The 25,446-nt window shown below is 41.3% G+C and overlaps 1 protein-coding gene across 3 annotated transcripts in view; it reads right to left on the bottom strand.

The window, feature by feature from the left end:
* The window catches only part of FBXW8 (F-box and WD repeat domain containing 8), a 62,249-nt gene extending 39,558 nt beyond the window's left edge, over positions 1-22,691 (bottom strand). For all 3 annotated transcript variants that reach the window (XR_007352830.2, XM_048821409.2, XM_048821410.2), the window contains exons 1-4: positions 22,287-22,691; positions 18,104-18,208; positions 11,738-11,902; positions 10,978-11,066 (exon numbers count right to left, since the gene is read on the bottom strand). Coding sequence is in view for 2 of the 3 variants with exons in the window: in XM_048821409.2 (XP_048677366.1) it covers positions 10,978-11,066; positions 11,738-11,902; positions 18,104-18,208; positions 22,287-22,658 (731 nt within the window). In the remaining variant the exon portion in view is untranslated. The remainder of the gene's footprint in view (positions 1-10,977; positions 11,067-11,737; positions 11,903-18,103; positions 18,209-22,286) is intronic.
* Between the last annotated feature and the right edge of the window lie 2,755 nt (positions 22,692-25,446).

Below are 25,446 nucleotides of genomic sequence, written 5' to 3'. Positions count from 1 at the left end.
TTATGGAAACAATAATTTAACTGCTTTTTACTGGCAGCAGCTTTACAAGAAGGTAAGCAATAGTTTCCTTTCTCTCTTTTATAGTTGTGAAAGTAGAAGACAGGTGGCTAGGAAAAACCTGTGGCTTGCTTCAGCTGGTATTCATGCTTACTCAGCAGTGGGCACTGAAATGCAGCACATGTGGAAGGAAGTGGAGGTGTGGAATTTGGACACCGTTCTAATGAAGTGGTACTGAAGAAACAGACAATTTCATAAGGGCAAAAACAAAATCAGATCTGAAAAAGCTTAACTATATTGGATAGCAAGAGCCAGAACAAATTTGGGGAAGGGGGAGGAAGACTGATCTCTCTCCAGAGCCCCAGATGTCTTTATGGTTGCCTAATGGCAATTACCTTCAACCAATTAAGACACTGCTATCACAGTTGCATTGTTAGTAAGCCTTTGGCCCTCAGTGTTGATGGCTGTCTAATTAGTGTTTGTGCAAAGTACAACTGCAACTAATACATAAGCTAACAAATACACAGAAGAAAAACTGATAGCAGAAGCATTTTCAAAACAGTAGTGAATTTGTTCATTCAGTCCATGGCAACAGTGCAGGCAAACTGTTTCCTTCTTAATGTTCTCAGTGCTGGCAGGACAGATTTTCACTCCAAACAAATAGGTCATATAGGCCATCACTTGTTTTCTGTTTCTCTAGGATACTGGTATAGACCCTCGATTTGGGCTACCACAAGTACATCACTCCACAGCTATCGTTGAATGGTTTAACACCACGGATCTCTAATAAGCAGGCTCACAAATCAATTTACTATTCTCATAATTCCTCTAAAGAATATGTAGCAAAAAAAAATGAAAAAAATTTGCTTCACAGTTAGGTTTAATTTCCAGAAGGCAAACTCTGTTCTGTTTCCAGATACCTGTGGTGATCAACAAAACAAAACAAAGCAAAAAAACCCCAACAACTTCGTTTCAGGCAGTCAGTGACCATCTGTTAATACTCAAAAGATCTGATTATGAAATCCTTATTAAGTCACAACTCTTACTGAAGTCAGTGGGAGTTTTGCTCAAGTAATGATCCACAGTCATAGCACCGAGTTTAAACAGATGCCTGTTGATAAGCAAGTTAAATAATAATGAGCACTTTGTATTGTCATGCTGCACTGAACATCTCAAATCTTTCATCTTTATTCTACTAACAGTAATTAACCAGTCCTTCATGAAGTTAATGAAGGTACCTAGTCAGTGGGTTCTCTCATAGCATTTGTTTTTGGGATTTTTTTGGGGGGGGGGGGGCGGGGGTTCTTTTTTGAGAACAAGAGTCAGTTAAACATGCAAATCCAGTCCACAAAAACCCCAGCCTTGCTCATTCAAATCATCCTATGTCTTCTTAGGTATTTATATTGCACCAATACTGTAGTAGATGAGTGCCTCATAGTCTTTAATGTTTTATCCTCAAGACCCATGAAGTAGGGCAGTGCTGTTATACCCATTTTACAGATAGGGAAATTGGGCAAGCACTTTAGTCTGTGTGTGCCTAATGTGCTAAGGACAATTACTTTCCACAAGGCCCGTATAACAAGGTGACAGATTATATATTCAGTTTCAAATACCTCATTAAAATTATGACAAGTTAGGAGTCCATCAAAAAGCAACACACACAGAGTGATTAAACAGATTCTATGGCCTTGGGTATATTTAGACAGTTAAAACCTTGAAATCTTCACTGCTGTCAGAAACAGTGGAAGCTGTAGTTTAGGCATAGCTTGGGTCTGTGTATCCGTGTCTTCTGACCCTGCACAGAGGAAAGTTAGATGACAGAGGGATAACAATGCCCAATCCTTACCTATGCTCCAGCTTTCTCTACTAGCAGTTATTTTTGGATACTAATTTTGCCACTGTAAACATAGTTTATTACATATATACATACATACGTACATAGAGAGAGACACACACAGACAGACAGACAGGGAGGAATTATTTAGGAGGGCACAAGAGAGTATAACTAGAACAGGATGAAAATAAGAAAAGGAAATTTAAACTCAATATCAGGAAAGGGGAATGGTGTAAGTCCCATCATTTAAAAGAACGCTAGACAAACCTGGAGGTGAGAGGTGAAGAGCACATGGAACAAACCTTGCAACTGGTAAGCTGAATTATCTTTTTCATTTTTAATGTCCACAATTCCATCCCACACTTAGTTCTGAGTGGCTTATTATTAGTCAAGACAGATGTCTCAGTGTACAGCCAAATGGTAAGTATGGACCATTTTGGCATCAGAGTGTGTGCGACTTTGTACCCAGCAAATTAATTGTGGGCATCACTTTGCTCCAACCCCTAGAAAACAGGGGCTAACAGCACCTGATGACATGCTGTTGGAGAAGGCACGGTGTTCTTTTGTTGAGAATCTGTACTGGATGTATCAAAATAGCATTTCAAAAGAGCATGCAGAACTATTTACAAAAGCTACTAATATTAAACAACTTTTCAGTCAATTTATTAAGTGCATGCAGCTTATATCCCAAGGTAATTGGAACAAACAGAAGTGTTAAATAGCATCCAGGACATTTCTTGTTCAGAGCCAGCAATCTGTCTTTATAAAAAATATTTTACAGCGAATTTGATTCTAAAATTTGATTATAATTCCTCCCTTAAATCCAAGGAGAAACAGGATTTTTTTTAAATTTTGTTTTAAATGATGTGAGTTTTCTACTTCAGTATAATCTTTGCTTGGCGTGAATAAGAAAGTACCCTGACAACCAATTTAATTAACAGTGCTGGACTGCTGCAAAGCCACTGAAACCATAGCTGGTATTCACCTCACTGCCACAGTATCACTGAGGAGGGCTGTTGGTACTTCCGCATAATAGTTTCAAAAGGAGACAAAAATACAATGTAAGAAACATACAATAATTGCTCAGACTTCAGTTGGGGACAAGAGAGACATGATAGCTTGATTTAAGAAGATATGAAGTAACGTGTTCTTACATCAGCAATATATGCAAATTTTTAACATGCTAGGTAAGAGGAGAAAGTGCTAATTGAAAAGGCAACATTTGTAACAGCCCAGAAGGTATAAGGTTATTATAACTTTAAAATGAAATATATGAATGTGTTTTTTATTTAATGTAATTTTAAAGTCAGGACAAACTAATCTAGCCCCAGCAGAAAATTGGGCTTTATAAAATGAAGTAAACTGTTGCAGATCTGGGAATATTAGACATTACTGCCATTCAAAACAGCCATGCACTCCTTAGAATCTGATAAAAGCTTTGGGTAAAGCAGCAGCTTAATGGTCAGGCAAAATGGAGTGACTGGGAGCTTCTACAAAGAGCCAGTCTCAGGTTTCTCCTGCCAGTTTCACCTGAAAGGCTCTTTTTCACTAGGTGGCAGTGAAGTGAATACACTTGTAACCTGAACTACCTTGCATGTTTTGTAATCCTATCTGAACTTGTGATGTCATTTGTTTTCAACCCTTTGAAAGGTGACCCGCAAAAGGAAACAATATTAAAGTTGGGCCATTTTTGTTTCTTTATCATTAGTGACAAAGACTTGAAAGGTTTCTTGATCTATTAAATGTCTCCTTTCTGGGGTTTTTGTTTGTTTTCGGGGGGGCAGGGGTTGCATTCAGACCCTGCCCCATCTGAAAAAGAATTACTGAAATGGTGACATCACAAGTGTAGAGAGTGAAAATTGAGCAATTAAAAGGGGAAGGGATTTTAGTGAGTTTGAAACTTTTGTTTGTTAATGTATATTCAAATTTAATGACTAAATATTTTGGAGAAACATCTTTGTTATGTTTTCAAACAAATCTGCCCCTTCAGTTAAGGTGCGACTAGCTACCAGTATACATTCTGAGAGGCATCTATTGAACCTTAAAGCAAAACCAAAAATTAGAGCAGAGCAGATAGGAGGATAAAAACAGAGCATCTCTCCACCACTCCCAGCAACAAACAAGCTAAGAGGTGAGACAGGATGTCCTGCAGGAACAAACCCTAGAAATAACCAGCTCAGGCTAAGGGTTATGTTTGTGGCTCATAACTAAAAATAAAGAACGACTCCAGGATGTTGGGTGGCCTTTGGACACTAATCCAGCCTATGCTGCATGTCATGCAGGGACTCTATATGTCACACTCCTGGTTAAAAAACTTTGTGCCACACAACGTGAAGTAATAGATACCAAGGTCAGAAGGGACCATTATGATCATCTAGTCCGACCTCCTGCACAACGCAGGCCACAGAATCTCACCCACCCACTCCTGCGAAAAACCTCTCACCTATGTCTGAGCTATTGAAGTCCTCAAATGTCTTTAACTCTCCACACACAAGCATGTGTAACCCTCACAAGAGAAAACATTTCTACCATCCCTTCTCCGACACAAAAAAATTTAAACATCAGAGGCCTCATCTCTTCCCTTCCCAGTTGTTGGAAAAGTGGTCTCACTGTTTATGGACTTGACGTGTAAAGTTTTCAAAAATGTGTACAACAGCAAATCCAATGGCAAAGAAAGTACTATTTCCACAGACACGGTGTCATGCTGCACAGAGGGAAAAAAAAATCCTTAATAAGAGGATGATCAGGGAGTTTTCTTTGTTGGTGGGCTCTGTGTGTGCGCGTGCGCACTCGGGGAAGTACAGAGGAGGCAGACACCACAGCAAAGTGAGTATTCATATAGATATGAAAGTTGAAAGGAGCCTGCAACACAGTCCAAGGATGCCTGCACCCAAGCATCCCACATAGAGCCTATTAGGCAGCAATAAAACAACCGCTGTTGTACTACCAGAGCAGTGCTCTCCGATACTGGAAGGATCCTTTACCTAGAAACAGCTCATAATCTAATGAACTCCAAATAACTTGTCAAGTAGGGCTTTGAGTTTTTGTGCTTCAGGGATTCATTGTGATTGCAAAATGGAGTGAGTAACAACTGACTACAATGTCCAATAGGGTATGTCAATACTAGCAAAGGAGATTAATGTAGAGATTACCGTGCAGGTATACATTAGCTTAGATGATTGTGATGGATATTTTTAGAATACTGTAATGATGGAGGAAAGAACTGCTGCAGAACTCAGGTGTGCTACAGATATTTACTGCATAACAGTCAAACATATACTGAAAACTAATGTATTCAGAAATTGTGAAACATTTTCCATGACAATTTATAAGATACACATATACAGATAAGCTACTGCTTAGGTCAGTTTTGACCTTTACATTTTAACAAAAACTCCAATTATATTCAAGAGACACACTAGGGGTGGCTGAAAGGCCAGCGTCTCTTTAAGTGGATCCTTTGAGACAAGTAACTGTAGAAAGGCTGGTGTATACAACATTGATTGGGAGTGAGGTAACCACAAACATCACTGTCTCAAATGAAAAGGAATTCAAGGTCTGACCCAGAAAACAAGCATCGTAACCACTAGATAAAATTTTAATGATAAACACAAGATGCTCCACACACAGGCCAGACTGAATTATCTGATAAAGCCATAAATGCAAGGTTCTTTTAGAAAGAAGAAATCTTAGCAGCCTCCTTCAACCCACAGCTCAAGCTGTGCTAAATCAGTCCTTGATATTGTGCCATCTTCTGGTTTGGGTATTGGCAGCAGGATGGAGAGAATGTGGAAGGCAGGAAGATAAATTATGGGTTTCCCTATACAAAAGTGAGTTCCAATCTGTTCATATTTTGCTTCCTTACAGGAAGCAGGAAGACAATGTCTCAACCTACTTGGTTCCAAATGACTGCATACTCCTGAACGAGTTTAGTCAGGTTAACAATAAAGTTTGCAAAACACAATTCAGGGTAACAGTGGTAAGTCATCCTCTTAGAATTGTTTGTCTATAAACTTTTCACGTTCCTTTTCAGACAAATTTAAAAACCCTCTATGGCAAATTAAAGAGCTGTACTATTCCATTTTTCTTCCATATAAGAGACAGTATAGTGAAGCATCTAGAGTTTGTATTTATTTCTTCCAGAGGGGTGATGAAGCTGAGCCACAAAATGACGCTATATCATTTAGCGTGCTAAGTGCCACTGTTTCCAAAGCAATAAAATATTGATTCAAATGCCACTAATTACAAAATTAGTTTTAAGATTATAAAAAATAATCGTTAAGGTCCCAATCCTGTGGACAGTTACTCACATGCTGAACTTTAGGGACATGATGAGTCCCATTCAATTCACATGTGTAATGCTAAGCATAAGTGTTTGCAGGGCTGGAGACACAATCATTAAATGTAAAAGATTACTGATATTTACACCCAGAAGTAAATTGACTTCTGTTAACCTCAGCTATTAAACTACTCATTCACTACTAGGATGCAACAGCTAAATATTGATCACTGGATTCATTATAGTTTTATGACTTATAAATCTGAAAGATGTGACGCCATTAACCAAAATACTATAAAGGATTTTTTTGCGGTTTTTTTAATGTTTGGAATCCAAGAACCACCTATTTCAATTAAAGCTGCATATTTAGGTACTTCTGTTCATCACATGAGGATGGTAAGGTATTTTCTTATATAGTTAGCAACTTGTAAGTTTCAGCTACTTTTTTGTAGGTATGTCTTGTTTTTATTCCTACTTTTACTGAAGACGATGGTGTCTAAGCTTGACAGCTTGCCTTTTTATGAACAGAAGTTGGTCCAATAAAGATTACCTCACCCACCTTGTTTATCTAAACATTTAAAAAGAAACACTGCTATTAAAAAAGTAAGAAAAATAAAATCTGAAAATATCAATATACCTGGGGACAGACCTTCTGAAATAAAACTTCTTAAAACTCAGACAGAAGGAACTGGGAACAGTAAGCTCCACAGACCACCTGTTTTAAAAGAGCAGGAGAGACAAAGACAAGATACTTGGGAAAAAATGCCACAGACTTGAAGCTGAACACACCGTATAAATGGCAAACATGATTACAGGTTGTGAAAGCAGTACCAGTAGTCTTGTTTAAATAACAATTCTTAAAAACAGCTGGGCAGTTTTAGGGTGGTATGAAATTTTGTGCTATCTTGAAAGAATCAGAACTTGAATGTCATTGGTAGAATGCCAGATGCATCTTCTCTTCTGGAAAATTGTATTCGAATTCGGGTGGCTAACCTGTGGCTCTGGAGCCGCACACAGCTCTTCAGAGGTTAATATGCAGCTCCTTGCATAGGCACCGACTCCGGGGCTGGAGCTAGAGATGCCAACTTTCCAATGTGCTGTGGGGTGCTCACTGCTCAACCCCCTGCTCTGCCCCAGGTCCTGCCATCACTCCACCCCTTCCTGCCCCCTCCCCTGAGCCTGCCATGCCCTTGTTCCTCCCCGCTCCCCACCAGAGCCTCCTGCGCACTGCAAAATAGTTGATTGTGGCAGGTGGGAGGCATGGGGAGGGAGGGGGAGGCGCTGATTGGCGGGGTGCCAGTGGGCAGGAGGTGCTGGGGGCAGTGGATGGGGGGCTGCTGACATATTACTGTGCCTCTTTTGCAATGTTCATTGGTAAATTCTGGCTCCTTCTCAGGCTCAGGTTGGCCACCCCTGTATCAGATATCTGGAATACACTTGTGTGCATGGCATTTTAAAGGGATGTTCTCAGGTAGCCTACATTCCAAATAAGAGTGAAGTGCAAGTAGTAAACAGGCTGTTTGCGGACAGTATAACTACATCAGTTTACACTCAATTTCTATTGCTTATGGTTGCGAAGAAAACCTTCCAAACAGGCACGTAGAAAGAAAGACAGAAAGACGCATCAACTTTGGAACACAGTAGCTCAGCAAGCAGTGGGTTCACAGCAAATTCTGCCACTGTGGTGTCAAGGTTCCTTCCCCACTCTGAACTCTAGGGTACAGATGTGGGGACCTGCATGAAAAACCCCCTAGCTTATTTTTACCAGCTTAGGTTAAAACTTCCCCAAGGTACAAACTATTTTACCTTTTGCCCCGGACCTTATTGCTGACACCACCAAGCGTCTAACAAAAATAACAGGGAAAGAGCCCACTTGGAAACGTCTTTCCCCCCAAAATCCCCACACCCCCTTTCCTGGGGAAGGCTTGATAAAAATCCTCATCAATTTGCATAGGTAAACACAGACCCAAACCCTTGGATCTTAAGAACAATGAACAAAAAGCAATCAGGTTCTTAAAAGAAGAATTTTAATTAAAGTAAAAGAATCACCTCTGTAAAATCAGGATGGTAAATACCTAACAGGGTAATCAGATTCAAAACATAGAGGATCCCTCTAGGCAAAACCTTAAGTTACAAAAAACCACAAAAACAGGAATATCCATTCCATTCAGCACAACTTATTTATCAGCCATTTAAACAAAACAGAATCTAACGTATATCTAACTAGATTGTTTATTAACTCTTTACAGGAGTTCTGACCTGCATTTCTGCTCTGGTCCCAACAAAAGCAACACACAGACAGAGAGAACCCTTTGTTCCCTCCCTCCCCAGCTTTGAAAGTATCTTGTCTCCTCATTGGTCATTTTGGTCAGGTGCCAGCGAGGGTATCTTAGCTTCTTAACCCTTTACAGGTGAAAGGGTTTTTCCTCTGGCCAGGAGGGATTTAAAGGTGTTTACCCTTCCCTTTATATTTATGACACGTGGGATCACAGAATATATTGGGCCTGCTAATAGGAACACAGCCACTTTGTTAGTGACAGACTCACAACCGTTGAAGTGACTGCAAAGGAACAAACATCATGACATTAAATAAAAATGACTACGTTAAGAAAAGAAGAAAAACTAAGGAATAGGCTACAAAAGGGAACATACAAATAGAAACTGGGGTGGGGAGGGCTTTAAATCCATGAAAAGAAGAACAACCCCAAGCAGAAGAGGGACCTGATAAGCATTTGCGTAACATCGCCTTTCCACTCATTGCCTTCTGATTTAGATCTCAGCTCACATGCACAGCCATACAATTCAAAGATATTTCATCTTGCATGGGAAGTTTATAAGAGTCCTTCATACTCCGCTGATCTGGAGCAACCTTTATTATAACGAGCTGAAGTATTTGGTATGTGGGGTGTCATTTTTAGGCATTTTTCTCTAGTCCCACTGTACATAAACGTACCATTAACATGAAGTGTTGCCATAAAACGTCATACGTTGATGTACTATGGGACTACGACACTTTAATGGTGTCCTCTAACTATTCCCACAACATCATTTCTATTTAATAGTGTGACTTCTTCTAAAGGGACAATAATTACAAAACCTGTGAAATATAACTAGTGTAAATTTAAAATCATACATCCATTGGGATAGTCAGGGTAATCTCACCAGCAAGTCTGGGATGTTCTCAGAATCAGAAACACTTTCAGAGTACTGTACAGATAAATAATCATAGCAGAATAAACAAGGGTGCCAATAAAGCTGGAAGAATCAAATATTAATGAAATTCCTGAAAACTAAGTCTTTAGGTCTGCATCTTAAATAAGGTTACATCATAACAATGAAGTGCTTCCAGAAGTAAAGAAAAATAGTTCCGCTGGAATACTCTTTCCTGTAGGAAACACAAGAATCTCTCCTGTAATTCAGGAAGAGTTGTATCTGAGAAGTAACAAAAACTGCAGTACTATTTTCATATAGGTCTGTTCTGCACTGTACACATTCCAGGTACCAGTGCAATATAAATAGTTGTATTTAATCAGAAGATGCAAAGGTATATACAGAAATTACAATGAAGCTAGACAATCTTTCAATTTATCTAAGTATTGCAGTGATCATTTCAAAATAGGCACAACAATAACAAACAAGGAAAGTAAGTTCTTTCCTCCCTCAACATCCCAGCTCCTGCTAAATCATGTTGCTTCTTCCTGTTGAATATTAAGATGCCAGTCCATTCTTTTAATTTCAGTCCATTTGTTTCTATCCTCACTACTGAAAGCCTTGTCCATGTCTTAGTTACCATAACCCCTTCCTCTCTGGCCTCCCATTTCATTCACAACTCTCTCCACTACAGTTTATTCCAAAAATCACGGCTGCAGTTATCTTCCTCTCTCGCCACTTACATTATATCATTCTCCCTTGAATCCATTCACCTTTTTTTACTACATCCAACTGAACATTTGTTCTCACCTTCAAGGCCTTACACATCCTTAACTGTTTAATTCTGTCTCTTATGCCTTGTCTATACTAGAAAAGTCACCCTAGTGTATCTGCATTAGAGGCTCGTACTGCTTTCACTAGTTTGATTTAACTAAACCTATCTTGTTCCCAACACTTCTCCCAACCCTCTTTCCTTTCTTCATTTCCTTCTCTCAATACTGGGTACTTTAAAAAAAAAAAAATTATTGACTATCATGCAACCTGTTGCACATAGAAGTCTCCTACACTTGTCTCTCCTTAAAATCCAGCAACCTCCTTCCACTCTCTTCCTTCACTTGTGGTCCCCACACTGTCTCATATTTGAGCTTGCCAACATTGTTTTTTGGTTGTTGTTTGGGTGGGGGCTTTCTTTGGTTTTTGTCTGTTTGTATTTTTGAGGAGGGGGTGGGTGGGCTGAGGTATTTTAGGGGAGGTATTTTTTTAGCAATAGTGTAGCTCAGATGCATTGCACTGGTGTAAAAAGTGACTCCCCAAGGAAAGCTGCACTGATGTAAAAAGTGACTTTTGGTGCAGCTTACCCTCAAGTACACCAGAGCAACTCATCTACACTATGTGTTTATATTGGTGCAGCTAAAAACACGCAAAAGCAAAGCCTTAGTCAGTCTTACCCGTCTCAGCTTGCTAACTCTTTCAGTTGGGAAAATTTTTAACTGTCAACTTTTTTAATTTAAGTGTCACTTCTAAGAGGACTTGCAGTAGAGAATTACAACAGTCTTTCATCTTGGTGACAGTACATCTCAACTGGAAAAGAGCTGCTGGAAAACATAACTTCTCCCTATTATGTCAGTCTGGATTTGCTTGTGAATTAGTCAAGATACAGCACGCAAGAGCTCACAATGAGGAAGACTATACAAACATTAAACAATTTCATACTTACCCAGCAATGGCAACTCCATCACAAGAATGCACATCACACAAAACTTTACCCAACTCATACTGTAGCTGGCTCACAGCACCGATGCGGTTCTGCACAGAAATACAGGGATACACTGTTGTTTCTGTAATAGGTTCATCTAACACCAGATTCTCCTAGAAGCCCAGGCCTTCCTAATGCTTTTTTATGGGTCAAGAGGTTACACTGCCCATTTTAGTGGAGGTCAGAGGAAAGTACAGCCATCCAGTATCTGCTCATCTCCTATATATTTCAGAGTCTCTACTTCCCCATGTATTCTCTCAAATAAGAAGAAGAATGACGCTGCTTTACTATGAAAGAGACAGCTGTAGACTGCTACAGACTAAAAGCATCTCTCTCTCTCATCAAATTAAGAGGTGAATTGGGATGGGCTGCAGAAGGGTATGGAACCACATGCATAGACTGATTCCAGTGGGGACTTGTCCCAAGAGCAAGGACTGAAGGACCGGGTCTTTAAGTGATGATTACATGAATAGAGGGCACAGGAGCTATGGTCCAGTGTCAGAGCACATTTTCAAAGTGAAAGCAAGACAGGCAAGCAAGCCACCAACAGCTGAGAGGAGGGATCATTTAACCCTGCACTGCCTTCATCTTCTTATTGGCAAAAAAGACTGCAATAAGAGGCTCACATTTCACTAGCAGTAGAATGACTGGTTTGAGCTGTGTTATATCGTTTCTACATGGTCATCACTGAGTACTATTTTCAAAACTCCTCTCATTTTACCTTCCAATTGGTTCTTAAAGTGCGCTCTTTGATATAGCAGTCTTGAAGAGCAAGTTTCCAGCAGGAACAATCAGAGATGCTGGCATCAGGCAGGTACCCTTCCTGTTGGCACAATCTGTGCCAAAGCACTTCATCTTCTGCAAGTACTTTCCATGTCCTGCTCACCTAAAAGCAGACAGAAATGAAATAAATATCATCAGATCAGGTAAATATCCAGGCCCAACTGTCATCCAAATCAATGCATTTATTTTGCCCTACCTTTGTGACAACATGCCCTTTTAAAATTCTAGTGGGAAGAGAGGAGGTAGGTAGCATTAAAGATTCCACATAAATTCATGTTCACAATTGTGTTTTCACATTTATAGGCTAAAGATAACTCTGATGTCAGCATCACCCCTCTAAAGCCCTGCTGACAATGACTGATTAGGAATGTGACAGCAGTGAGATATAAAATATTGTATTACAGTGTGCATCAATAAGAATGAAGTATTAAACTAATTTTTTAAAGGAGTCTCAAGTTGCTGTCTATTTCAGAAGGAATTGCTTCAACATAATGAAGTGTGCCTAGAATTACCATTTTTAAAGATTCAAAGGAAAAAAACACTTTAAGCAGTGATTGCTCTACAATTCTTGCATGAAAGAGAACAGTGAAATAGCTCCATGTGAGAGATGCTATTGTCAATGAGATCAGTGATAAGCCTGTTTTCAATCCTAAGGTTGCATCTCACTTCTAAGTGTCATATACCAAGTAACCCAGAATTTAGGGCGTACAGTCCACACCAGTGCAGTGCACTGCCAATCATCGAATATACCAGATAAGAACGAGGATGTCCAGACTGAAAACAAATATGCTTTATAGAAATACAGTTATATTTTTGCTCATAAGAATCAAACAGCCAGAAACACCAAACTGCAGTTTGAGACATTAACTACATATTTGGTGGCAAAAATGGAGTCACCAGGTCTCCACTGCAAAACATGAATAGCTAGACTTCACCAGTGCAACATGTGCCATAATATTAACTGCTGCTATGTGTTGCTTGCACTGAAGTGCATAGAAGTAGGATCAATCAACAAACTCTGCTGTGGCCAGAAAATCCTAGCAGCTTTATTGTAACTTGCTTCTTAGTCTCTCTCTCTTTTTTTTTTTTTTAAAAAGGCCTTTTCAAATTGAAATTCCATTAGAGAAATTTGTAAGTGTATTACAAGATGGGGACATAATTTCTCTAAGGGGTAGAGCGTTTAACATGCACCCCTCTGTGACAAACAGACTGCAATTTGGGTAGAGAACTGGAAAAGGAATAGCTATGTAATAACATTTGAAGAGTTATGCAACCATGACTGAGTGGGGAGTAAGCCCTGGGAAGAGAGATCAGTCTCTATGGCTGCATAGCCTGCAGGGCTGTTCAGGGTCAGCAGCTGTGAAAGCTTCTCTTTCTTGGACTGGGTACCCACCTCAAGCACAGCTACTGTTCTCTTTAGTGACTCTAGACCTCGGTCCAAACTGACCACATACGCTGAATTAGTTTTCATCACTGGACAAGACAGAGATCTGGATTACAGTTATTCACTTAGAAGTGAGGAAATCTGTAGTATGCCTTCTCTGACTATATTGGTCTTAAAACTAAAAACCAAGGACTTTAATGACCATCATCATTTCCATCCCTGAAGGGACACGGTCACGTAGCTCAGGAGAATCAAAATGATGCCAAAACTTTAAAAAACTGTTCTAATCCAGTGGGGAAATCTCCTTTCAATTCCAGTTATTGGAAAGTAATACAAATCGACACACTGTTGCCTAGACAAAGACAAAAGCTTCCATTTTTTGCTGGCACAGACAAAAAAGCAGCTGTTCTGCAGAAGTTAAGACTCTGGGCAAACACTGTGGATCGGAAACGAACCTCTCTGTCTCTTTAGCTGGAATGCATTTCTGCTGACATTGATGAGGCAGGCTTGTGCACAAACAGAGAAGTAAACAAAATCAAGCCATGCCAACTTCTGCCCTGTTACCAATATATGGAAGAAAGAAAGGGGAAAAAAAATGTGTGTGTTGCCAAAATAGGCAAAATTTGTTGAGACATTTCCAGTTTCAAGTTTTTAAGCTGGTTTTAAACAACAGGGTAAAAAATATTAGAACTAATTATAGCATCATTTTACCTTTCATGAACAAACATTCAAAGGGGGGGAAGAAATCCTATCTTATGATTTTTTTAATCAAATTACATTGAGTCTTGCCAGTTTTACAAGCATGCATTTCCAAAGGATGTCTAACGTAGCCTTTCCTTAATGCACCAAAACTGGCACGACAATCCCTAGTAAAAGCCCCACCGAGCGAGCCTCAGCTGCAAGAAGTCTCTAATAAAAGTGTCTCAAGCATTTCACTTCACAACACCACTGCGAGCTGCAGCATTAAAAACCAGCTATTGGCTGAAATCAGATTTATTAGCACAGCTTCAGTTAGAGTTTCAGGTGAGGTCTTGGGAGCCAAAAAAACATGGCTTTTTTTGTGTACACGCACACATGCTCACAACCTGCTTGCTAACGGCTATCCAAAGAGCTCAGTCGAAACACTCAAAACTCTCGTTAAAAAATAAATTGGGACCATAATTATTTTCCAAGTCTGTATTATGTAAATCTCCAAAGCTTATCAACATTAACGTCTTGCATGGCTTACTCTGCATCTAGAAACTATTTTTTTTATTTTGCCTTTAACGTCACCATTATCTTTTTATCACATCACATCAGATTTCTTGCCAGTCTCCATAGAGAAAATTCTGTTTCCCCTCAGATCCACACAGGGGCATCACTACGTCTTCCTTACATACAGCCGAGCATGAAAGTGGTGTTCATAAATTTAGAAATTTTACCTAATTTAAAGCTATTTGCATATTTTAATAAGATCTATAGGACTCCTCCCATCAGATTCCAGACTTTATTTTCTTGTTCTGACTGACCAAAATCCCACTGAACAAATACCTATTCCTCCCTTTCTCTAAGTTTCCTCCCTTCCACCACCAAACCGCACTAAGTTATTACAAATGTACATCCCAAGATGAATCCTAGGGACTTCAATGGGAAAGTATAAGCTCTAATGTAGTGCAGAATTTGGCCTAAATGCTAATAATTTCATCAAGAGCCGCTAAGACTACTCTTGTTATTAACAAAAGAGTTATCAGTTCCCTCCAAACACCAAGTTCAAGAAATCTCTGTCCATCTGCTTCTCTACTTCCTCTCTCATCCTATTGACTGGCTTGAGTTTAGCTCATTGAACATAAGAAAAGAGGTAAGTCCCAGCCATCCATGCTTCAGAACTGTATGTGAAAAAGTTAAGAGACGACATCAAACCATATGTGGCTTTTTATATATCCCATACAAAGCATTATTAAACAACTTGAGATGGTTCTCAATTATTCAGGTTAATAACTCCATCAGTGACAGAACCATGCAACTGAAAATTCTTGTCTCACAGGACCTGTTATTCTTGAAATACAAGAGTCAGTTCCTCCAGTGACAGCCTTAAATAGACACACTTAGATTGATTAGTGTTTCTAAGTCACTCTGAAGATGAAAATCATGACATTAATGATAAACATACTTAGACCAAATCACGCACCAACATATTTACAAACAAAACAACGCTATTCTAGCTGTAGCTTTTAATACACATCACACAGGAGCATTTCCACCACAAAGTGCAAGTGACTAACGCTGTCTTATTAGTAACAATAAAACATTTAGATAGTACCAAAAGTTCACACAGCATTTTGTAGAACACAGACAAGACGCACTGTCCCACCGTTTTCAGACAATGCCTGATCCTGTAAATGCAGGGAAGTCAGTGGGAACTGTTGCATGAGTTAGAGTACTTGCAAACATCTGTAGAATCAGGCCCTCCATATTATACTTTCTAAAAAACTGTTTAAAATTCTGCCACATGTGTAGCTTCCCAAGTGCCTCACTCTTCTCATTCCTATCCACTACCAATATGAGGAAAAAAAGGCAGGTTTTGTGACTTCTCAAAATGCAGCTGCCACCATGTACCAGAAAAGAACAGCTGTCCAGCACATGCCAATATGGATACTTCACAACCTCAGTGAACCCATAATAGTTCAGGAACCGATGACACCATTAATTTACATGATGCACATGACCTTATGGTGTCTAAAATAGCACACAGAGACCTCTGCCTTTCACAGCATTAATTCTAAGAAATCAAAGAGCAGCTGTGGGAAAGAAAGGAGGATGGGGGAGGAGAGGGAAATCAGGATAAAATTCAAGTTCTCCCAAGCAGTCTGTGGTGTGATTAAATCTCAAAGACACTCAGCAGTCAGGCTACTTTACTGTTAGTCAGTTACCAATTTGGCATAAAGAATTAAGCAAACAGGTTTTCTCCAAAGGCACTTGCATAGTTCATGATGCCATTTCCACTAACTGGCCCAATTTCACGAAACTCCCAAGGCACCTTAATAAAAACAAAAACAAAAAACCTTTCTACGAAACACTGTAAAGCAGCAGGGCATTCCATTTAACAGAAGAGGGTGGAGTTCTTTTCAAAACAACAATTACCGAGAGAAAAATGAAAATGGTATTTATTTTTATTGCTTTGCTTTTCAGCTGAACACTTAAAAGCAGCCAGTTCTGCACTAAAGCATTGGATGTTCATCTCATTCTGAAAGCCCTGAAAAATACCGGACCTTTGCTCAGCTGTCAGCCACTACACAACATCCACCGTCTTTTTCCAAGCATGTTTTGCACATCTCACATTTACCTTCTGTCTAGCTGCTAAAAAGCATAAAAATGGGCTTTGAATAAAAAATAAATAAATTTAAAAAAGGAAGATTCGCTAACAAGGTAGCCCTTTTGGTAGCTAACACTACCAAGTACTACTATGCTGCAAAGTAAATTGGTCACGGCTGCAGAAAAATTATTCCAGCCTACTTGCAATCCACTCTGAAATGCAGCCCAGTTCCATTTTTAATAAGATGGCTGACAGAAACAGGAGCAGATGTGAAAGCTTCATGGCCTCCTACAGAGCACATTAGTATAAAGTAATGCCTCAAACTTTTCTTGCAGAACGCTTGCAAGAGGAAATCTTTTTCTTCTAATGGTACTTTTTTGTTGTTTTTAAGGGACATGGTCAAGTTAAAACTTTTAAACAATAGCTATCCTTACTTGCGTAACATCATAGATTATTCAAACTGAAAAAATGTTAAATGTCTAATTTAATCATTCATGCTAATCGATAACTATTTGTATTTAATTCAGCTAGCCAGTTTTGGTAGTTGTGTACTAATATAATGCTTCTTTATTGCTGTTGCAAACACTTCAGAGGATGTTTAAGTCCACCCCCAAAAGGCTGTTTTGATTGGATTTTGTGTGATTACATGACGTTGGGACAGAAATCCTAAACGCCGGGCCCAAAAACATCCCACAGTGTCCATAAAATAGGCTGGGAGTGAATGCCCGAAACACCCGACCCTATTAACATTCCCCAAGATAACTGGCATTTGTTAAGTGGGTTCTGGTGATTCAGTGAAGCAGGTGGCTCATTATTCAATCTAGTTGGAAAGGAGGCAACAGTGGCTCCCTGGAGAGAGGATCAAGGGTGTGGACTGAACAGTCTTAGGGTGGAAACCCTAGGGGCAGCCAAGGTAACTTTATGTAGTATTATTCTTAATTTCTGGGTTAATAACCAAACCTCAGGAAGGAGATGAGTTTGAACTACTATATACATAGTATATGAGCTCTCTCTGAGAACAGACTGGTAACAGTACCTGTTTACAATCCCTCAAAGGAACAGGGTAAATTTGAAGGGGGGAATAAATAAAAAAAAAAAATCAAACAAATATCTTCACCCTAGGTTAGGTTACTAATTACTAAAAGTGACAGAATTGTTAAGATTCCATTTTATCCTGTTTGTTTACTTTCTATATATCAGCTTCAACAAGGAAATCAATTTTAAGTCAGTTTCATTTCCAGGTTCTCAGTGCTACATTGTTTGTGTTTCAAACACTGCAAGAAAATGCTCATTTGTTTATAAACAACTATACTGACTGGAAATGAAAATCCAAACAAACATTTCTTTTGGTCTTAAGTTTTCATGCTGTCCCTTTAGAGCTGTTATCAAACCTTTAACATTTCAGTTAACTACACTGAAGCAAACTATGAATCAAGTCCATTTAATACTGCTTTCAATTTTCAGCTTTTGGAGTATGTCTTAATATGTGAAGAATTATAAATTAAGTCTCTGGTGGAGGAAAATTTCATTTAGGGCTACTGCACAGTGTAATAGCAGAAATGCATCACGGTGAGCACCAATGCTGATCTTACGTGGGATGAGACAAGCAAATCTTGGATAGTTCTTACCTGAGCACATCTGCCCAGCTCAGTCCTTCCCAGGTACTGAAAAATTTTTAATGCCAGTTCATAAGGCAGCTGGATATCAAAGAAAGGAACCTCATTTATTTCATTCTGAGAAGAAAAAGGGAAATAAACTGTTAGACTTTTTCTAATGCATGAATAAATTGCACATTGTTAGTGGCAAGGCAGTAATATCCTCATAGTAAAATCAAGGAGAGATCATATGTACTCTTGGTGTTGTAACTAAAATCAGACCGACCTTCTCTGCTCTTCCATCCTACAACCCTGCTATACCAGAATGTTGGGTAGTCACACCTGCATGAAGGTGCAGAGCTATTCTCATCCTATCAGTCAGATCAGGTAAGTCACATTAGCTCCATTTGGGAACATCTCTCTCAGGCAAGAGAGAAATAAGGGCTATCTAGATGATTCACTGGGAGTTTTTGGTCAGAAGAAAGGGTTATAAACAGTAACAAAACACAAATCTTAGTCTACCCGAGCAACGTTTCCTTTTTGTACTCATTTGATTATACTGGTTTCAGTGAGCAGGCCAATAGGACACATTTTCCTTGTCATTTGTTAATGCTCAGAAATTAGAGCTTTTCAGTCTTTTGTTTGCTTATAGTTGAATAATAAAAGCCATGAAATAACAGAGAGCTGACATTCATGTACACTCGTTTTAAAACAGAGGGGTCTTGAAGACAGGACATTTAAGTTTCTAACAAAACAACCTTCAAAACTTCACTGTCAAGTCTAAAATGAATGCACTTTAAAAGCATATATCCTCTACACATTCATTCACTTAAGAGTTTTAACTACAGTGTGCAAAAAATGTAGTGTCCTAACATCTTCATTCACTTAATAGATCAAAAATTAGATTATACTCTATGGCAGGGATTCTCAACCATTTTCTTTTTGAGCCCGACTCCCCACCCTCAACATGCTATAAAAACTCCATGGCCCACCTGTACAACAACTGGTTTTCTGCATATAAAAGACAGGGCCGGCATTACGGGGTAGTAAGGTGGGCAATTGCTTAGGGTCCGACACCACTAAATTGCTCAACCTTCGGTTTCAGCCCTAGGTAGCGGGGCTTTGGCTTTCTGCCCTGGGCCCCAGTGAGTCTAATGCCAGCCCTGCCTGGCAGATCCTCTGAAGCCTGCTCGTGACCCCCCAAGGGGCCTCAGACCCCTGGTTGAGAACTGCTGCTCTATGGTTTTCTGCATGTCTGAAAGTATCCATTTCCTATCAGAAGAAATGTTAAAACAATAATTCTTTTAAATTTGAATAAATACCACAAATCAGATCTTGTTACCTAAAGAAAAAAAAGAGGATTTTTTATCAGTTATTTCCTGTATAAGCAAACAATAGAAATCCCTCTACATGCTGCAGCTACTGTATTATGAAGGCATAATTCTACACATAAGGTCGCACTGAGATTTGCAGCTAAAGCAAGATTAAATTGCCTTATTTCCAATCACAACTCTCAACTTCAGTCTTCATGCTTAACACACAAGCAGATCCTCACTGAAATTTCCAGATATGTTTCAAGTTGTTATAATGGCAGACTTCGCACATTCGTAGCATTCAAGAAAACCTACTCCTTCTGAAATTTTGATCTGATTTTTTTTTTGAGTTCCTATAATGCCTACATCTCAAACACTTCAAGATTCTCACACATCTTCATAACATCTCACACTTAAAATAACTACTGACATGTAACTAACAAAATACATCCCATTTATTCATCATCTCTGCCAAAGTCAGGCATATTCTGATTCTTCAGCTATGTCTGCTCTACAGTACGGCTGCAGTGCACAGCTTGCCTCACCACCTCCACTTCATACTAGATCACCCCCATCCTTGCCAATTCCTCATTCAAGTCCGTGCCCTCTGCAGCCCTAACAAAGGAAATACAGAACAAAAAATAGCAAAATGGATAATGTTGGGATTAGTTAGAGTTGTGCTTCCCACCTCCCACCCCAATGAAGTCCAACTGAGTACAGCCAAAAAAATTTTAGATCTAAAGTGTGTATTTATGGTCACATTGTAACATCAGGGTCAGAGATCAGACAGGGACTTAATTACTGCAATGCAAGGGGGGCGGGGGGAAATCACCTGTACAGTGACAAATAGCACAACTGTTAGTTCCTAATATCTGATGCCAAGCAGAGTACATGTTCAACAGTACATATGGTCAAAATCCCCAAATAATCTGTCACTAGGAGAGAGCTCAACATAGCACATGAAACAAAACCCATAAAGGAACAATGTAATGTTAAATCAGCACTGGTCCGTCTAAAAATCTACTGGAATGAATCCAAAACTCTAATACTGCCATCCCCTCTGAGAGGGATTTGCACTCCTGTGTGCTAATGGAGCACTAATTCTGTAAATAGATTAATTTGTGCCTAGTTGTCAGAAGTATAATCTGCTCTTTTTTTATTTTTTTAAATAAAAGAATAATTAGTCATAGCTAAGTTAGTAAGAAGCAAATGTTTTTTTCCCTAATTTCTCCCACACTGTAAATAAAATCTCTCATGCAGATAGAGCACAAGAAGGATTTATCAAAATAGCTTTTAACTTGTTCAGAGCTGTAATTAGGACTCCTTTCAAATTAACGGCTTCATTTATACAATTAATATTGGTTTCTTGGCGACCGGAAATCTTCTCCACTGAGATACAGTTTAGCAAGATACTTAGTGCAGGCAAACTAATTAAGCATCCACTATCTTGAGTGAAAAGATTAGACTTTATTTAACAGAAAAAGGTTAAACTGCACCCTCATCATAACACTGAGGAGCAAACTTTTTGGTGTTAAAGAAAAGCTGCTATAAAGAGACCATGTATTCCGAAACCATGGTAAAATAGGTTTAGAGCAACTGAAAACTCAGGAGTTACAATCAAAAGTATTTACACACTGGTCTTCCTAATCCCACCAAAGAGAAATGGTTCAAGTACAATGCTTTTTCAAATGTTGTTATTAAAGGAGAGTAAATAACAGTAATTCCTCGAGGGTAGCCATATACAGTTTTGTTTTAGTAGCGATCCTAGTCATTGGTCAAGTGCTTCTAGGATTCAGAGGGGGAGAGAGAGAGCGCGTGGGTATCTCTGTTTTAAAGGAACAAGCAATTCCCAAGTGACTAGAATTTTAATCTGGGGTATTAAATCAGCTGCACCAAAAGGTAATCTTTTATCCTTTTGAGTGGAGCGACGAGGGGTTCAGAAGAGAATATTTCTTGTTATTGTTCTTCCTTTTCCCCACCCCCTGACTATGGATCCAACATTATGGTGAGGGGGGTTATCATTTCAGGACCTAATTTAAAGATTTGGGCCTTGATCTTATAAGTGCACTAATGCACAGTCCCACTGTCCCACTAAAGTCAACGGAACATCAAAAAAGATACAAGGGTCCACTTGCACAGCTCCAACTACATGATAGTGACTCAAGGTGATTTTTTTCATGTAAGTGTATCCTTACCACTTTCATGAAGTTGAACATATTTTAAAGGTAAAGATTAAATTTTTAAAATAAACTTTCATAGGCTATCAATAACAAAACTGCCAACAAGCAACACCAGACACAGCAAGTCCAGTCTGTTTATGGGGTCCTACGTAACCACAAATTTTTTTGACCGACATAAACTAACCCCCACACCAGCTACACGAAATCAATAAGGGGAAAAACAGAACTGTATAGTTCTACCTCCTGTGAATTATTAATTTCTGAAGATAGGTACAGAATTGAGCTATTGTGTACACAGGAAACAAAATTAAAATATATAGCAGGCCTTTTCTAAAGCCAGAGGGCAAAACTGAGGTGACTCAAACCAACAAGTTGCTTTTAAAGTTGTGTTATCACATGACCTTTTACGAAAGTTTCTGGCATAGAAAGAGAGACAAAATCCTCGTGTCTGCCCAGGAGCAGCCTGGCCCACACTCGGCCATGGGAGCGCCTGGAGCCGAGAGGACCTAGGTGGGGGGAGAAATGAGAGGGAAGGAGCCTGGGCAGCTCCGGCAGAAGCCAGCGCAGGGAGTGTGCCAGAGGCCCCGGCATCACACCCCGCACAGGGAGTCCCGGGCAGGACCCGGCGGGACCAGCCCGCGGTGAAACCCCAGGAGAGAAGCGGGGAGAGCGGGCCGGCGGGGGGCGGCGGGGAGAGAGGGGGCGGGCGGGGGGGTCCCGTACCAGGTCCCGGATGAGCTGCCCCAGCAGGTCGTTGTCTCCGCCGTCCTCGGGCTCGGCGGCGGCGGGCGGGCCGGGCGGCGGGGGGCCCGGGCGGGGGCGGCGGCGGCGGCTGCGGGCCCCCGGGCCCTTCCCGTCCAGCAGGCTCCGGGCCAGTGCGAAGTACCCGGCCTCCCGCCGCTCCTCGCCGCCGCCATCCCGCGGCGCGGCCGGCGGGACCCCCCCGCAGCTGCTCCAGCCGGAGACGGGCTCCCGGCAGCTCGGGCTCCCCCCGGGCTCGGCCGCCCGCCGCCGCTTCTTCCCCGGGCGGGCCCCGGCCAGCTCCGCCCGCCAGCGGCGGCGAAACAGCTCCAGCTCGGTCGGCCCCGCGGCCATCGCGGCCCCGCAGAGCCGCCGCGCAGCAGGGCCCACCCCGGCCCCGCTGCGGAGCACCCGGGATTCCAGGCCGGGCAGGAAACTGCGGCCGCTGCAACTCAGTTCCGCCGCACAAAGGTTCCGCTCACGGCAGCCAAGCCCCCGCCGGGAGGGCAGCGCCAGGGGCTCGTCCCGAGAGGCGCTGAGCGGCCGCTGGTGCCGGCAGGAGCTCGGCTCCGCTCGGGATTTGCCCCCGGGGCCGCCAGTGAACCTGACAGCGCGTTTGTGTGACCCCTGAAGCCCACTTACAAACGCCAGGCCATGCACCAGCCCCTGCCCCGCGGCTGGCATCAGGCTATCGGCTGCGTCCAACCGCTGCCCGCAATGTGCACGGCGCGTTTCTTGTCCTACATTCTGTAAGAGCCGCCTGCCGGGTGTCCTTCGTGAGTGGTTATGGCCCTGATCCTGCAGACTCTTAGACACCTGTGTGACTTTGCTCAGGGGAGTACACTCACCCTCCCCTGGGCAAAGTTATACGTGATGAGGTGTTTGCAGGATCTGTACATTGGGAGCCTTAGGCCCTCATCCTGCAATTTGACCCACCACATGTGGGCCTGGGACGCCCCAAGGATACCAACTTGCAAGAATCAGGACTCTACATTGCAAGCTCTTTGGGGGCAGGGACTGCATTTATTATTTCTCTATAGTGCCCACCACCATGAGGCCTTGACCCTGATTCCAGGCCAGGCTACTGTGCTAAAAACAATACAAATATAAATAAATAATTGCTTGTAATAGGGTGACTACTGTCCCTTATCTTAAGAGACAACCCTTATTCAGGTCCTTATCTCCCCCATCCTGTATCAAGTTAACACAAGAGGCTCTTTGTCCCATATTTCAGCAATAACCAGGCAAAGGGTCATACACTATATTCCAATAAGCCAACTAGAATACTGATTTTTACAAGAGGAGCCAGTGCTGACAGCAGAGTACCAGGATGATGTGTCAGTCTGTAGCTGTGGGGTCTTTCAGGATGCTACATGCCCAAATAGCCGTGATGGCAAAGAACACCCAGTTCCAAATGCAATTGGCCAAAACATTGCTCTTCATCCTATTGGACACAGATGAGGCCATGGTGATGGATGCATTCATGATATCCAGCCTTGATTATTACAACTCATTATCTCTAGGAATGAAGCCACACATCCTGAAAAAGCTCCAAATGGTACAAACAGCAGCCTGCATGTTTAGCAACACAGGATGCGGTGAGCACATTACCTCAGTGTTCTGCCCTCTGAATTAGTTCCCCACTGAATATAGAGTGCAGCTCAAACTCTCTGTCCTCATATTCAGAGCACTGCATGGGATTGGCTCCAACTACCTGAGAAACACCTCTCCCTCAATGACCATGGTGACATCCTAAGACAGCTGCGTCCCACCAGAACAATAAAACCATCGCCCAGTCGGGCAGACTCCTCAATGCAGGAGAGAGGACATTCAGATACAGCCTATCTGCTGCCAGAGATAACAGTGACCACCAGTCTCGCCACTTTCAGAACTAAATGTAAACCTGGTTTCTTCATCTTAGCTTTTCTGCACTTTCTCCTCCCTCGCACACAGGAGCCCAAGGACAACACCCGTTCTTACACATGTGAACATAAAACTGTAAACAAATATAGATAGAGATTGTTACTCATTCTATTTTGACATACATGGGAAGCATTGATGTACTTCAGTGATGGGGGCTATATAAGTACCTAAATAGAATATTAGTGTGCTGAATTGCACGTGGAACCCCATGCAATAGTTGAAACTGTGGTGTAATGTGCTCCTTGTGGCCATTCCTGCTAAGCAGCGGGCCTCAGATTTCTTCCAAATGATCTCCAGGGGTAGCCTGCACATTGCCATAATGGGGACAAATTCTCTGCTGGTGTAAATGGGTGCTGCTGCATTGACTTAATTGGAATTTTTCCCCATTTGCATCAGCAGCGATTTTGAGGAGCGGTCTTCAGTGCATAGAGTACAGTCTAGTAATCTAATCAGGAGTTCACAACGGTATGGATAACTGCTGAGGGCAACATCAAGGAGAAATGGTTTCAGCTGTTGTCCCTAGCTCATTAAAAAGACCATCTCTGGCCACTGAGCAGAACTCAGGCTCCAGAAACAATGGAGGATCCAGGAATATCCCTCAACTTCAAATTTGATTGACAAGGGATCGGCAAACCCTTTCAGTCACAGGGGCAGAAACCAACTATGTCATACACTGTAGATGCTTTTCCCAATCACCTCTCTCTTCCCTGGGTGAAGTGTCAGCTAGTTTCCTCTCATCCACTTCCTGTCATGGCCAGGCAACTGGGAAAGACAGTGCATCGTCTGGGTTTGATTAAAATAGACATAGAGATGCTGTCATCTGCACACTGATGGGACCACAGTTGTGTATGTTTTGTACTCCAGGAAACATTTTCTTGAGCGGGGTCCTAATTAATTCTCTTTTGAAGGAAAACTGATATTAACTATCTCAACCAGCATCAGATTCGGTACCTCCCTGCTTCATTTTACTAGCCACGAGAGGCGTGGTTCCAGCTTGCAAGAAGATGCCTGCTACAACACTACGTCCAGAACTCCTCTGACTCCACCTCAGCCAAGGAAGATGTGGTCTTGGGAGCAGTGCAGAGCCACCGTGACTCTTCACAAAGGCCCTCGCCCTGCACAGATTCACCAAGATCCTTGAGCTCTCCTTGTGCATTCTAAATCGCCTGCAGGTTTTTGGAGGAGACAGTTTTTCACCCTGTGCTTTAGAGTGGGTCCT

The sequence above is a fragment of the Caretta caretta genome, chromosome 15 (genome assembly GCF_965140235.1).
Source record: "Caretta caretta isolate rCarCar2 chromosome 15, rCarCar1.hap1, whole genome shotgun sequence".
NCBI classification, from domain to species: Eukaryota; Metazoa; Chordata; order Testudines; family Cheloniidae; genus Caretta; species Caretta caretta.
This window is presented reverse-complemented; position numbering and strand designations above follow the sequence as displayed.